The 14,463-nt window shown below is 46.4% G+C and overlaps 1 protein-coding gene across 1 annotated transcript in view; it reads left to right on the plus strand.

Moving 5' to 3' along the window:
• The first annotated feature begins 829 nt into the window (after positions 1–829).
• CFAP92 (cilia and flagella associated protein 92 (putative)) overlaps positions 830–14,463 on the plus strand; it is a 60,865-nt gene continuing 47,231 nt past the window's right edge. The window contains exons 1-7 of the mRNA XM_044912692.1: positions 830–1,091; positions 2,267–2,457; positions 3,061–3,274; positions 7,155–7,277; positions 8,201–8,288; positions 9,561–9,685; positions 13,460–13,606. Coding sequence (XP_044768627.1) covers positions 830–1,091; positions 2,267–2,457; positions 3,061–3,274; positions 7,155–7,277; positions 8,201–8,288; positions 9,561–9,685; positions 13,460–13,606 — 1,150 coding nt within the window. The remainder of the gene's footprint in view (positions 1,092–2,266; positions 2,458–3,060; positions 3,275–7,154; positions 7,278–8,200; positions 8,289–9,560; positions 9,686–13,459; positions 13,607–14,463) is intronic.

Below are 14,463 nucleotides of genomic sequence, written 5' to 3' on the forward strand. Positions count from 1 at the left end.
GCCCCGCCCCCGGAGGAGCCCCGCCCCGGGGCCGGAGCCACGCCCGTCTCCTAGCAACTGTCAAACATAATTGCGCAGCGGCGTCCTGCTCCGGTGGGTAGACTGCGTCCTTGGAGCCTTCTCGCCTGGGGGCCGTGACGCCCAGGCTGCTGCCCAGCGCCTCCCCTCGCAGGTACCGAAGGTCCCTCTCTACCTGCCGCTCCAGCTGGGCACCCCGTTCTAAACAAAACGTTAGCCCGGGTTCCTCCTCCATGGACCCTGAGCTTGTGCCCTGAACCCAGCACTCAGGGCCCATTCGTGCCTTGCCTCGGGGGTTCCTCCCCTCTTGGACCTCACCAGACTTTTGCACGTGCTGTCCCCTTGCCCGGTTCGCCTGTCCCCACATTGCAAACTCATCCTGGGCTTTGGCGCTGCCCTCACCCTGAGGCCTCCCCTAGTGGAAGCACAGGGTTTTCTCTCAACTTTGCGGTCCTTGGGTAATTGCACTTAGCTGGAGCTGGCATTCCAGAGTGCCAATGATTGACTCGTGAAAGGAGGAGCAGCTGGGGCTGGGGGAGGATAGGGACTCGAGTTGGAGAAACGGGTTGCTTGTTATCATGATTACTGCAAGCCACCATTCTCTGTGGTTCATTGTTGAGTGCCTACTGCATGCCAGGCAGTGTGTGAGGCCTTGGCCGTTCAAACCAGGACGGGACAGGGGAAGGGAAGGAGGGGAAGGGTGGGTCATCCTGAAAGAGGCAGGGCTTACCTCCTGGGAACAGAGGGAGGTGACAGCAGCGCCTTTATTTTCTTGCAGCCAGGAGTGCCACGCCCGTGGGTGCTCTGCAGAATGTCGCTGCATGCCTGGGAGTGGGAGGATGAGGACAGAGCGAGCATGGGGCCCATGTCCTCCATGGCCAGCTTTTACCAGTCTGGGAGTGAGTGTGATATGGAGGAGTACCTGCAGGTCAAAGCCCAAGCCCAGGAGTCAGACTCTGAGCACCCATGCAGCAGCGAGTCCTCATATGGGCCTGCCAGCACCTTCAACTCCGATGTGCCCCAGGTTGTCCCCTGCAAATTCATCATCTCACTGGCTTTCCCGGTGAACACTGGTAAGTGCTGGAGCAGAATCCCAACACTCTCCGCAAAATGGGGTGCGCTAATGACCTTCTCCCAGAAGTTTGGGGCACCTGAGCTCCCTCCACTGGCTTCCCCAAGTGAGGTGGCCAATGCCAGCAGCAGAGGTCAGGAAGGAAACTGCAATTTTAGGGAGCCCATTGTGGGCCAGACAAGTGAGTGATTAAATAGGCTTCACATGCTTAATCCTCTCAACAACCCTAAAAAGCAGGTGGTATTATTTCTGCTTTTTGTGGATGAGTAAATGAGAACCCATACAGCGTGGGTTCTCATAATCTGGCTGTGCATCACCAAATCCCTTGTTTAAATTCTCAGATGTATTGAATGAAAATCTCTGAGCGTATAGGTATATCAATTACCTGTTGCCCCCCAAATTCTGTGTAACAGACCCAAACAACTCCCCAAGTCAAGGGCTTCAGACTGGAATCCCTTGTTCTCCTGGATAAGCAGGTCAACGACTCCAGGCTAGGGTCCCTGCAGTGGCTCCGCTCTGCTCCCCGTGTCTCTCCTCCTCCTCCTCCTGGACCTGTGGGTCAGCCAGACACATTCTTGTTATAGAAAGGCAGAGACACATGAGAGGGCAAGCCCAGACAACCCAGAACTCTTCAAGTCTTTGGGCACCTCCCACCTGCTCACATTTTTTTGGCCAAAGGGAGTCACATGATTGAACCTCTAAGATTAGGGGCAGAGAAAAGAACTCCACTTTTGATATATATCTATTTTTGTCTACTTGCACTAACCCCCCTGAAGATTAGTTTCAGCTTCTCCTTGTAGTTCTATCCATTCTTGCCTCAGATATTTTGGAGGCTCTTTAGTTAGATGTATATATATACCATGTTTAGAATTGACCCGTCTTCTTGGTGACTTGAACTGTTTTTACCACCAAGACCAGGGGGAGGCAGGTGAAGCGCCACAGGTGAAAAATGTAAGGAGGCGCTCCCTCTCAGCGTCGTGCAGTGAATTTCTGCACCCTGTTACTCCACTGGCTAGGGGGCCTGGACCTGCATCTCAGCCCCGAGTGGGGCAGACAGCATGGGGATGGGCGGCCTCCCACAGCATCAGGCTCTTTTTTGGTTCCAGGGAACTGTGGAGATGGGTGTGCTTTCCCATGTGAGGTTCAAACAAGACTCATTAAATCCGTGTCTTCTAGGTTATAAAGGAAAATATACAATTTTGATGGAAAAATACAGGAAACACCCTAAAATGGACAAACCTGCTGCAAAGGTTCGGCGTTACTACCACATTGAGTATTTCCTTCTGCCCGATGATGCGGAGCCTAAAAAAGTTGACATGGTGGTGTTTCCAATGGTGGCCAAAGTGTTCCTGGATTCAGGGGTAAAGGTGTGTGTGTGTGTGTGTGTGTGTGTGTGTGTGTGTGTACACACACCTCACATACAGTCTAATACTACAGAAAGTGTGCTTGCTTCCCTTGGAGCTTGCTAGAAATGCAGGATATGCACTGACCTCCTAATACCCATTACCAGACTATTTATATATCTTTATCTAGTCATTTCTTTGGTGTTTCAAAAGTTTTTCAAAAGTTTTTGAAACTTTGGTGTTTTCAAAAGTTTTTGCTGCTCTTGTGATTTCCTTGTCTGTGTGAGTACCTGTGTGTATCCATGTGTGTGCATACCTGCCTGCCCGCACACACACTCACCCGCCTGCCTATGGCCTGACTCTGGGTCAGTGCTTGGAAGTTACTGGAAAGGGCACGATTGGCAGGTAATTGCTTTGACTCTGTCTTTTCCGATGAACCCAGACGTGTGATGGGGCCCCAGCCAGGACACCCATTTCCTGATGTGAGGTGGGGGCTGGGGGAGCGCCAGGCACAGAAGGCAGACAGGTGGAGAGCAGCGCCCTGGAGGACGAGGCTGGTGGGCATAACCTCAGGCTGCTAAGCCTCCCAGTCCTGCACTTAGAGCCTCTTGGTGTTCTTTTACACAGACAGTGAGGCCATGGCACGAAGGGGACAAAGTCTGGGTGTCATGGACCCAAACTTTTAACATCAACGTGACGAAAGAATTACTAAAGAAAATTAATTGTCACAAAATAACCTTGAAGGTCTGGGACACTAAGGACAAGGTTTCGAGAAAAGTCAGGTATTACCGGTTAAAGAATACTGGGTATTCAGAAGATACAGGATCTTTCGGTAAGTCAGGTATTTGTGTTTGAAACGTTTCTCGAGGCGTGTGACTTCTCACCGGTAACAGGATCAAAACCAGTGTCCCCTCCTTCATCTCACTTTCCCGGGGCACATGTGGCTTTGAGTGTCAGTGGTGTGTCATCCCTCCAGGACAAGCTTGAGCATCAGGAAGTACTGCCCCCTGGAGTTGTGTTTGAGGGTGGGCAGTGTCTGTGTGCATATGCATTGGTCACCACCTCTACCTCTGTCACATTTCTGGACTTCCTGTCCCCAGGCAGCACCCACATGTGCATTCCCCACAGGCCTGTCTCCTGGCTGAGTATTGGGTGTTCACTGACAAAAAAACACCAGGAAACAAGAGAAAACTTAAGAATCCCATGACCCTGGGGCGCCTGGGTGGCTCAGATGGTTAAGCGTCTGCCTTCAGCTCAGGTCATGATCCCAGGGTCCTGGGATCGAGTCCCGCATCGGGCTCCTGGCTCGGCGGGGAGTCTGCTTCTCCCTCTCCCTCTCCCTCTGCCTCTCCCACTGCTCATGCTCTCTCTCTCTGTATCTCTGTGTCTCAAATGAATAAATAAAAAAATCTTAAAAAAAAAAATCCCATGACCCTGAGACCACCATATTAGTCTTTTCATATAGACCCTCGAGATTCTTACTCTTATTCTCACAAACAGGGGATAGGGGCAGAGGGAGAGGGAGAAGCAGGTTCCCCACTGAGCAGGGAGCCCGATGCAGGGCTCTATCCCAGGACCCTGAGACCATGACCCGAGCTGAAGGCAGATGCCAACTGACTGTTGTGAGGTGGGGGCTGGGGGAGCGCCAGGCACAGAAGGCAGACAGGTGGAGAGCAGCGCCCTGGAGGACGAGGCTGGTGGGCGTAACCTCAGGCTGCTAAGCCTCCCAGTCCTGCACTTAGAGCCTCTTGGTGTTCTTTTACACAGACAGTTGGCAGATGCCAACTGACTGAACCACCCAGGCGCCCGGGGTAAATATTTTATCAATGCCAGAAAGTCCCCTTTTGAGCTCACCTCCAAGGAGAGAGCTAGTAGGAGTGGAAAGATCCAGGCTTTGAAGTCAGCCAGCTCAATTCAACCTGTCTCCCTTCTTGAACTAGCCAATGACCTTGGGCACCTTCCCACTTCCTCTGCTTATATGCCCCGAGGCAGGGTGATGGGAGTGCACCCCCCCCCCCCGGCAATAAAGAGAGTGTGTGTTGTCTATATTTAAAAACTAAAATGCTGCAATTAAACTATGCTGTGGGGTTAATTGTAAGATGCATCCAGTTTTTAGAGATGTCAAAATGTCACGGGGATGTGCATCCAAGAATGGAAGGAGTGTGTACTATTATCACTGTTGTTGGTGGCTCCAGATAAGTATAGTTACCCCCATTTTACAGAGAGCAAAGGCGACTGACACCTGCTTGAAGTGTGTGACAGCGCCAGAATCAGAACCCATTTTTGGTGACTAGAAACCCTCTGCTTTCTCTGTCTTTCTAGCCTGCCTTCTTGGGGAGCCTTTCTGGCACCGGGGACTTGGCACTTCTGACTGTTCATCTTTCACTTACATCTGGGGGTTTCTTACCCTGGGTGCTGTTGGCATTTTGGATCAGATAATTTCTTTTTGTGGGAGCTGTCCTGGGCACTGTAGGATGCTCAGCAGCATCCATGACCTCCACCTGCTGGATGCCTGTAGTAGCCTCCCAGTTGTGACAACCAAAATTTTCTTCAGACATTGCCAAAGGTCTCTTGCAGAGGGGAGCAGAATCACCCCTGGCTGAGAATCATTGGTTTATATCTAAATTACTCACTGTAGGGTTTCTGTGTGAGAAAATGGGATTCAAGGTGACTTTCTTGCTTGGACCAAACGAAAGACCCATGTCTTCAAAGCATGGGGTTCAAAACCACCTGCGTTAGATGCATTTGGAGGGCTGCCCAAATGCAGATTCCAGGGCCTGCCCCAGAGCTGCTGAGCCAGAATTTCTGGTAAACATCTGCCCCGAAGTGAGCTCACATTGGAGCAGGGGTGTTGGGGCAGGTGTATCAGGAAGGATTCCTGGAGAAGGGGCCATGGGGGCCAAGTGTGGAAGGGTAAATGGAGTCAATTGGCCGGAAAAGGGAAGAGGAAGGGTGTTCTAGACCCTGCAGGGAGGGCCATGGGCCTTTGTGAGTGTTCTTGAAATGATAGCACTTGCCCCTCCCCAAGCCCCATCTCACGCCTGATATCACTGCCTCTTACGTTAAATCATTTCTTTCCATAAGCAGTGTATGTTCACTATGTAAAACAATTTAGAAATTGACTAGCATATGGGCGCCCAGGTGGCTCAGTCGGTTGGGTGTCCAACTTGTGATTTCCGCTCAGGTCAGGATCTCGGAGTCGTGGGATGATGGTCTCAGTGGGGAGTTGGCTTCTCTCCCTCTGCCCCTCCCCACACATGTTCTCTCTCTCCTTCTGAAATAAATAATCTAAAAAAAAAAAAATTGACTAGCACAAGGGAGAAAGAAATAAGATCACATGATGCTTGACCAGAGGTAGTCATTGCTATGATTTCCCTGTGCATTTTATATGTAAGTAGAAAGAATATTTTAATGAAAATGCATCTGGTGTACATGTTGTCTTAAGTCCTGCCTTTTTTTCACTTTAAAAGATATCTTCTTGAAACTCTTGTCTGTGGGAGGGCAGAAACAGCGTGAGAGGTTTGGCTCATGTTCCAAAGAGGATGGGAAATGTATTTGGGTGAACCATAGGTCCCATGCCCAGAACTGGTTAGTTTTCAGCCTGCTGGTCTTGAATGGAACATCCCATCAAAAGTCAGCATTTTTCCTCTATTAAATCTGCTCGGCTTCTTGGTTTCTCAGTTACTGGACAAAGACTGCACCATTCACGAAGCCCCTAAGTCATATGTGACCCCGGCTATGCCCTTAGCTCTTGGCCATCACTCCACCCAACACCTGGTTAGTGTTCCTGCCTGTGTGGTGTCCTTTGGGACTCTCTACCCCTCAGCTGGCTCCTCCCTCTGCATCCAGGTCTCTTCCCCATCTCTCTCCTACCACTGTTCCCTGACTTGTCTATAGCCCTGCTTTGACCTTGGCACTTCATTGCTCTGAACCTTTTTATGGCCACCCAGTGGCTTAGGGAACCAGGCCTGTCTTCTGAGTCTGGTCTTGAAGGCATCCTCTAATTTGTTCCCCACGCCTCTTTTCTCGCTGCTATTCTCACCTTCACTCCTGGTCCCTGAAAACACTAGGGTTTTCCCCGTTGTGAGACCTGCCTTCAGCTATGGGGCCGTACCTCGTGGGCTCTTAGCCTCATCTCCTTCTCCACAATTGGTATCTGTCCTTCAACACTGAATCCAATTGCATCTCTTCTTTTCTTCACCTCTTTCTTATAGCTTCCATTATCTGCATTCATCATTCCTCACATGTTGGTTGCTGCCACAAGCATACAGAGTCCCGTATTGATAGAATTGAAAGATAGAGGGCTCATCTCCCTAGCTGGCTGCAAGGAGCCCTGGGCGGGGGGGGGGGGGGGGGGGGGGGGGGGGGATAGTTCTGGCTTAATAAGTACCAGCTCTCTGACCACAGGAAAGTTATGTGTCCTACTCCCCATCTGTAAACTAGGGGAAGTGGGAGTGCCTTCCTTCAAGTGAAGTGCAATGATTAAATGGAAGGACACATGTCAAGTATGTAATGGTCTTATTTGGAAGAAGCCATTGCCAGTTGAGGATTGGATTTCCTGATATTTTGAAGCAGTGCCTAGGCAACTGCTCCTGGAGGGCAGGGGCCCTGCCTGTCTTATCCACCTGCTCCATCTACAGCACTAGGAGAGTGCCGTACACATAGAAGGTGTTTGGTAAGCATTTCTGATTGATTGAGTCAATGGTTCTCCTACATTCTAGAGGAAGTGAAAAATTTGGTTTTAAATCAGAGGAGATTATCTGCACAGGCCCCACACATCAAAGAGGAGTGGAACCAGGAGGATGCACGAGAAAAAGCAGGAAAACACATCAAGTCTTTGCATGGTGAGTGGACATGACTTTGTGGACAAGCTGGGGGAAGTTGATGGCAGGGAAGGGGATAGATGGGTGTTGCTGGCATCGTGCATGTACACTGGGATCCTTCCTGTGTATCAGCAACTCCTGCTGGTGCTGGTTCCCTCTAGAACCCAGCGCTGTTTCAGTGCGGGAATCACTTTTTGTTCTTGATCCCTTCTTTTTGTTTAATTTTTATTTCATGACTTACAAAACTTTTCTAACTATAGAAGTTATATATGTGTGGTTTGTTTTTGTTTTTGTTTTTAGAAAACGTCAGTGAATATAGAAAGTATAAACCAAGCAGGGAAATCAATCTATAGTTCTATCACCAGGAACAAGCATTGTAATTTTTTGGTTATCATGGCAAATTCCTTTGTTGTAAGATTTTTTTTACATAGATAGGGTTGTTCTGGATACATAATTTTGTATTTTGAGATTTTGTATTCTGAGATTAATATGCACTTTCCTATTAACATGCACTTTCCTATTTACTTAAGAACTTTGCATAAACTCCATTTGTGGCGACTACATAATTTTTCATCTGCTGGTAGCACTGTAACATTCCCTGTAGGTGGGGATGTAGGGATCTTGGGAGTGTTACCAGTATCCTCTAATGTAAACAGTGTTGAATTGGACAACTGAATAGATAATAGACTTTTTTTTCCTTTGTTTTCCCTCTGTGGGATATTATATAAGAAATTGGAGGCTTCCTCTTGTCTCCATTTGTCCAAATAATCCTAATTAGTCTTTATATTCATTCATTTACTCGTTTATTATTAACCAGCCTTTTTATGCTCACCACACACCTATCCCTCTGCTTGGTGACTGCCATTACAAAATGAGTAAAGGGCCCTCATTTCTTAATGAACTAGAATGGAACAGGATGTCCATTTGCTAATAAATATAATCAGATTCTCACCCAGCAGAGTCTGAAACTTTTCCCAAGATCTCCGAGGAATATGAAAAGATACCCAGAATGGAAGATCTTGCCACAGTTCGGTAAGGATAGACCCATGTTATTTTAGGGAGTGGGAGTGGAACCCCCTCTTGTACAAGCTGTACAGACTCTCACCAGGAGTCATGTGGATTTTTAGTAACTTAGAGCTCATGCAATCTGGGTGAAATTAAAGGAATAGAGAAAGGAATGCTGTGTTTATGAGTGCAAACATGCACTGTGCTTTTGCACTTGTTGGTTTATCTCAATCCTCATCATGGTCAGTCTGTGAGGTGGTATTATCATCTCTGTTTTCTTCACAGCATAACAGAGTGGTTAGTGATTTGCTCAAAGTTTTAAAACTGGAATTCTTGGGAGTGTTGGTAAAGCCAGGACTCCAGCCCATATCTTCAGATCACTGAGTCCACAGCGTTTCCTGCTGTGAGTGCAGTTGCTCTTAGAGCCTAAGAAGGATCTGGAGATTCCTTGGATGCTGTGGGGACCAGAGGTAGAATGGAGGCCCAGCTGGTGGCTTGGGAGAATGGGATGGGGAGAACAAAGGGACTATGTCATTAAAAATTTTTGACTTTAAAAAAATTGTTTTTTGTGTTGAATTTATGCACTAATTTGAGAAGAATTGACATTTTTACATTGTGAGCCTCTCCCATCCATGATTATGGTATATCTTTTCACCTAATTCAGCTCCTCCTTTATGATTTTTAATAGAGTTAATTTTTTTTTCTTCCTATAGATGTTGGATAATTCCTGTAAATGAATTCCTGGATATTTTAGAGTTTTGACTGCTTTCATAAAAATATATTATTTTCCATAATATTTCTAGTCAGTTAGAAATTGATAGTAAAAGTGTGGTCTGCCGAGCAACAGCATTGGCATTACTAGGAACTTGTTAGAAATGTGGAACGTCAGATCCACCCCAGGCTTACTGAACCATACCTGCATTTTATTTAACAGCATTTCCAGGTGATTCATATGCACACTGAAATTTAAGAAGCATCGGTTAGAGGAATGCAATGTCATTTTTTAAAAATCTGCTCACAGCACGCCTGGGTGGCACACTCGGTTAAGCGTCTGCCTTGGGCTCGAGTCATGATCCCAGAGTCCTGGGATTGAGCCCCACATCAGGCTTCTTGCTCAGCGGGGAGCCTGCTTCTCCCTCTGCCTGCCACTCCCCCTGCTTGTGCTCTTTCTCTCTGACAAATAAATAAATAAAATCTAAAATAAATAAAAATCTCACATATGGTGCAGTAAATAGATTCTTAGATTTGGTCCCCGATTTTTTTCACCTTCATTTATTTTTCTCTCTGTGTATTTTCTAGATGGAGTATTTCAAGAGAAACAGCTCTTTCTTTGGGAGCAGCATCTGGGATGGAGATGAAGGAATTAACTGAGAGATCATCATTTAGCAGCTTAACAAACATGTTAGAAAAGCAAAAATTTCAAAGTAAGTTAGGATGGGATTTTGTAATTTTATAATATAACTAGACTTAGAAGAATTATGAAATATTTCAAATTCAGAATACTTCAGAAAGATTCTTTGATATCTGGCCAAATGTTACTTGAAAGTAAAAGAACACTACATACACTTTCAACTTACCCATTCTGTCTCGCCTCACCCAGGCATTCCATCCCACCTCATCCCATTACCTTACCCACATCATCTCACCCATCCGCCCAACATCCCTTCCCACTCCACCAGTGTTTCCATGCTCCTGACTCACGATGTCGTGAACATGGGGGGCATGAAAATCCCTAATGTTGACTGTAGACTTTCAAATAAATAACTACATTCCTATGTGATAGATGCTGTGGTAGGGTAGGTAGGTATGTTGGGGAAGCACAAGAGTCGGGTTTATGGAAAGACTCTCGGAAGATAAGCAGTTATTTGCTTCTCATGGTGGAATGAGGGAAATAGCATCCCACGTCGCAGGAACCACTCATGCAGAAGCTTGTAGTCTTAGGAACAGACAGAGAGGCAAGGGTCCTCAGAAGCCACTACATTGACCTCTTCATTCTTGACCTTGTTCTCCTCACCAGTTTTTCAGCAAGCAGTTAGGTTTCCAGTATGAGGTGGAATATTCTAGAGCCCTTGCACTTGCTGCCTCCTGGGATGGTCCACTTCCTGTTTGTACAGCTGTAACTGCTACAAATCATTTCCTTAACTCTCTATCAATTAATCTGCTTTTCCTGGTTTGAGTTCAACACTCCAAAGCTGCAGAGAGAAGTGACTGCTTGAGGCAGGCTCTCTGCCAGGCGTCGGAAACACAGTTACTCACATTCCTTTTTTAAGGCCCTAAAAGACTAGTCCACACTTTCATATCTGAACACCTTCGACTTGGTTTCTGAGTTTTCTCTTTTCCAGATTAAATAGCCTTGCTTTTCAGAAATACTCTTTAAGCATTTTTTTTAAAAAAGATTTATTTATTTATTTGAGAGAGCGAGAATGAGAGAGAGAGAGTACATGAGAGGAGAGAGGGTTAGAGGGAGAAGCAGGCTCCTTGCTGAGCAGGGAGCCCGATGTGGGACTCGATCCAGGGACTCGATCCAGGGACTCCAGGATCATGACCTGAGCCGAAGGCAGTCGCTTAACCAACTGAGCCACCCAGGCGCCCCTACTCTTTAAGCATTTTAATGAGATTTTCAAACCATCTTTTTTATTTTGGAAAAAAAAATAGAAGAGTACACAAAAAATAAACAATGTATGTAATTTAGGTGTTAATATTTTGCCACATTTCCTTCATTTCTTTCTTGCTCTTCTTTCTCCTTGCTCTGTCCTCTTCTTTCTTTCTTCCTTTCTTCCTTTGTTTCTTTCCTTCCTTCCTTCATTCCTCCCTCTCTCCATCCCTCTCATCCTCCCTTCCTTCTTTCTTTTTGAAAAAGAAAAGTTTACAGATACAGGGTGTCTCTTTTGCACGCTGTGCTTTCAAGAAGCATACCCTAGGGGTGCCTGGGTGGCTCAGTCAGTTAAGCATCTGCCTTTGGTTCAGGTCGAGATCCCAGGGTGCTGGGATTGAGCCCCGAATCGGGCTCCCTGCTTAGGCCGGAATCTGCTTCTTTCTCCCCCCTACTTGTGCTCTCACTCTTTTTCTCTCAAATAAATAAATAAAATCTTAAAAAAAAAAAAAAGCATACCCTATCCTACATAGAAATTGGTGTGACCCTTCCCTGCCACCCCATTCTTTCTGACACATTCATACAATGTTGTGTTGATTTTTGTTTTTATGAGTTGCAGAAATGATTTCATACTGTACATATCTTCCTGCAACTTGCTCTTTGCACTCATCTTGATTTTTAAAGTTCATTTGTGTCCATATATGTAAGTCCAGCTCCTTCTTTGTAACATAGCCCCATCAGATAGCTATGCCATCCTCCACCCGTGGACTCCCCACCGAGGGACATTTGAGTTATCTCCCATTTCCCGCTGTCACCAACACTGTGATAGCAAGCATTCTTGCGCAGGTCTCTGTGTGCCTGGGCCAGAGGGTCTAGGGCATTCACCCAGTGGGGTCATAGGGCATGCGAAATGCACCTTGACCCCTCAGGAGGTATTGCTGGGTTTTACTCTCTGGATTGTACCTCTTTGCCCTCCTGACAGAAGTCCTGAGAATTCCAGCTTTTCCATATTATCAGCCATGCTTGACATGGTCAGGGGCTTACTTCCTAATTCCTCATGGGATTGATAGCATCTCATATGCTTATTTGGTCACAGTCTTATGTGATTTACCTATTCCTGTTTCTTTGCTTATTTTTCTGTTGGGTCTTACGCTTTTTTAAATTTTTATTTTATTTTTTTATTTTTTGAAAGATTTTATTTGTCACAGAGAGAAACAGAGAGAGAGAGTGAGTGCAAGCAGGGGGAGCGGCAGGCAGAGGGAACCCTATGCCTAACTAGAGCCCAGGACCCCGGGATCATGACCTGAGCTGAAGGCAGATGCTTAACTGACTGAGTCACCCAGGCATTCCATTACACTTTTTTTTTTTTTAAAGATTTTATTTATTTGAGAGAGAAAGAGCATGAGTGGTGGAGAGGAGCAGAGGGAGAGGGAGAAACAGACTCCCCACTGAGCAGGGAGCCTGAATTGGGGGCTTGGGGCTCGATTCCAGGATCCCAAGATCATGACCTGAGCTGAAGGCAGATGCTTAACTGACTGAGCCACCCAGGCACCCCTGAGTTTTACATTTTTTTCTTACTGATCCATAAGCTTTATTCTTTAAATCTTCTGGATAATTATCATGGTTACTTACATGCACTGTAAACATCATAGGCCAGGGTCTGCAACTTACCCTTTTACTTTATTTGTGCTGTCTCGTTTTGCATACCAGGTATGTAACTATTCCTTTCTAGTTTGTATTTTTGGTAATGTTTAAGAAATCCTCCTCATCCGGACATCAGTAGAGTCTCCTATATATTCTTCTAATTATTTTGAAGTTTTTTGTTTTGCACCATTAGTCTGCCTTTCATTTTGCATATGGCACGAGGTGCCCAATAATTTCATTTGCCTCCACATGGATAGTCAGTATAATTAATTGACTAGCCCATCCTTTCCCACTGATCTGAAATGCCACCTCTGATATCTGTTAAGTCCCCTTATACATGCAGTGTATTTCTGGGCTTTCTATAGTCTGTTCCATTGGTCTTTGTATCACAGAACAAATAGCTCATGGCTTCAATTACGTTAGATATGTATGTCTCCTCTTTTCTCCCCTGGATCTGAGCTTAGCACAGAGCTGAATATTTCATGTACCTTTGCTCATTTACTCTTCTCAACACCCTACAAGGCAGGTGCTATTGCCCCCCATTCTACAGATGAAGTGATTGAGGCTTAGGATGGTTAGGGAGGGGGGAGATCTGGTTCTGGAACCTTGGTGGTTCAACTCCAAAGCCCAAACCTCAGCCCTACACTGTGGTTAAGAGCTGACTTGGGGGAGAAGTTTGGTATGTGGCGGTGCTGATCATCATCCAACCTCAGCCCCCTCTGCCCGTGTTCTCGGGTTGGACCAGGTGGGAGATCAGGATCTTCCTGCATGTAACTGGCAATCGGTCTGCTATCTACACATAGACACATTTTCTGGTTGCTGGGGAAGGGCAGCAGCACAAAAGACAACCTCTGCCTTCAAGGATCTTCCAGAACCTTGTAGGTATGCATGTATGCTTTCACATATGGTAGCTTGGATATGAGCTCCTTTGAATGCTTATGTCCTTCCTTTGATTTCACAGTTAAACAGAAAGACTCAGAGGGAAGAAAGAAGAGCCAGAAGAAAAGGAAGAAGTCTCGAGCAGAAGAGGAAACTGACCCCAAGGTGGAAGGAAACTGGAAGCATGGTACCTTCTCCACTGAGCTGGTGGTGATGCCGCTCCTTGCAGGTGGCTACCCCTGGTCCCAACAGGTTCTGGTTGTCTTGTCCTATGTGGCTAGAATGTCCATAAACAGGATGTTCGCATTGACCAAGCCTCTGTTCTGCCACCTAGCTTCACGCTCATAGTCACTTCAGCAAAAGTGCAGGCAAGCGTCTCTGTTGTACAGAGGAGGAGAAGGAGGCACAGGGAGGTCAGACGTATTGTTCAAGATCACACAGCAAGTAAGGGCGAGGCCAGGGTTTGAACTCAGGCCTGATTCCAAAGAAACCTGTGAGAATAGTTGTGCTGATTTTGTTTGCTAAATAAGATGCTGCTTTTTATAAACACCGTCCTACAGATTTTTACGAAAACATCTAGTAGAGGAAATGAGGGAAGGAGCCGGTATTTCTGTCCCATCCTGCTCATGGCAAACACTGAGCCTCCCAGTAAGCTTGGAGGGGGGCTCTCGGGGTGCCTGTCCTTTGTCCTGTGAGGCATCAAAACTCGGAGACGGCAAAGCTACTCACTTGAGGTCACATAGCTCAGGGGCAGAACAGGGGTTTCGTTCTTTGCTTTGTAAGATTTATCACAATTTGGAAACTAGGTTTTCTACGGTTTGACAAATAATAAGAAGGTATGCATGTTATATCCCTAGGTTTTGACAATGGAAAGCTCAGAATGTATTTTGGGTAAAATTATATGACTTCATTTTTAAAATAGTAACATGGAGGGGAAACCCTCTTTCTTTTCAGAGAAAATCATTTCAAGCCTATTTCATTGTAGGCATTTTGTTGTTGTTGTTTTTGGCCATCAGGGTGAATGTGCGCCCTCTACTGGCCAATCTGCAGAAATCTAGGCTACTATCTTGAGTGGGAACGAACCCT

The sequence above is a fragment of the Neomonachus schauinslandi genome, chromosome 1 (genome assembly GCF_002201575.2).
Source record: "Neomonachus schauinslandi chromosome 1, ASM220157v2, whole genome shotgun sequence".
NCBI classification, from domain to species: Eukaryota; Metazoa; Chordata; class Mammalia; order Carnivora; family Phocidae; genus Neomonachus; species Neomonachus schauinslandi.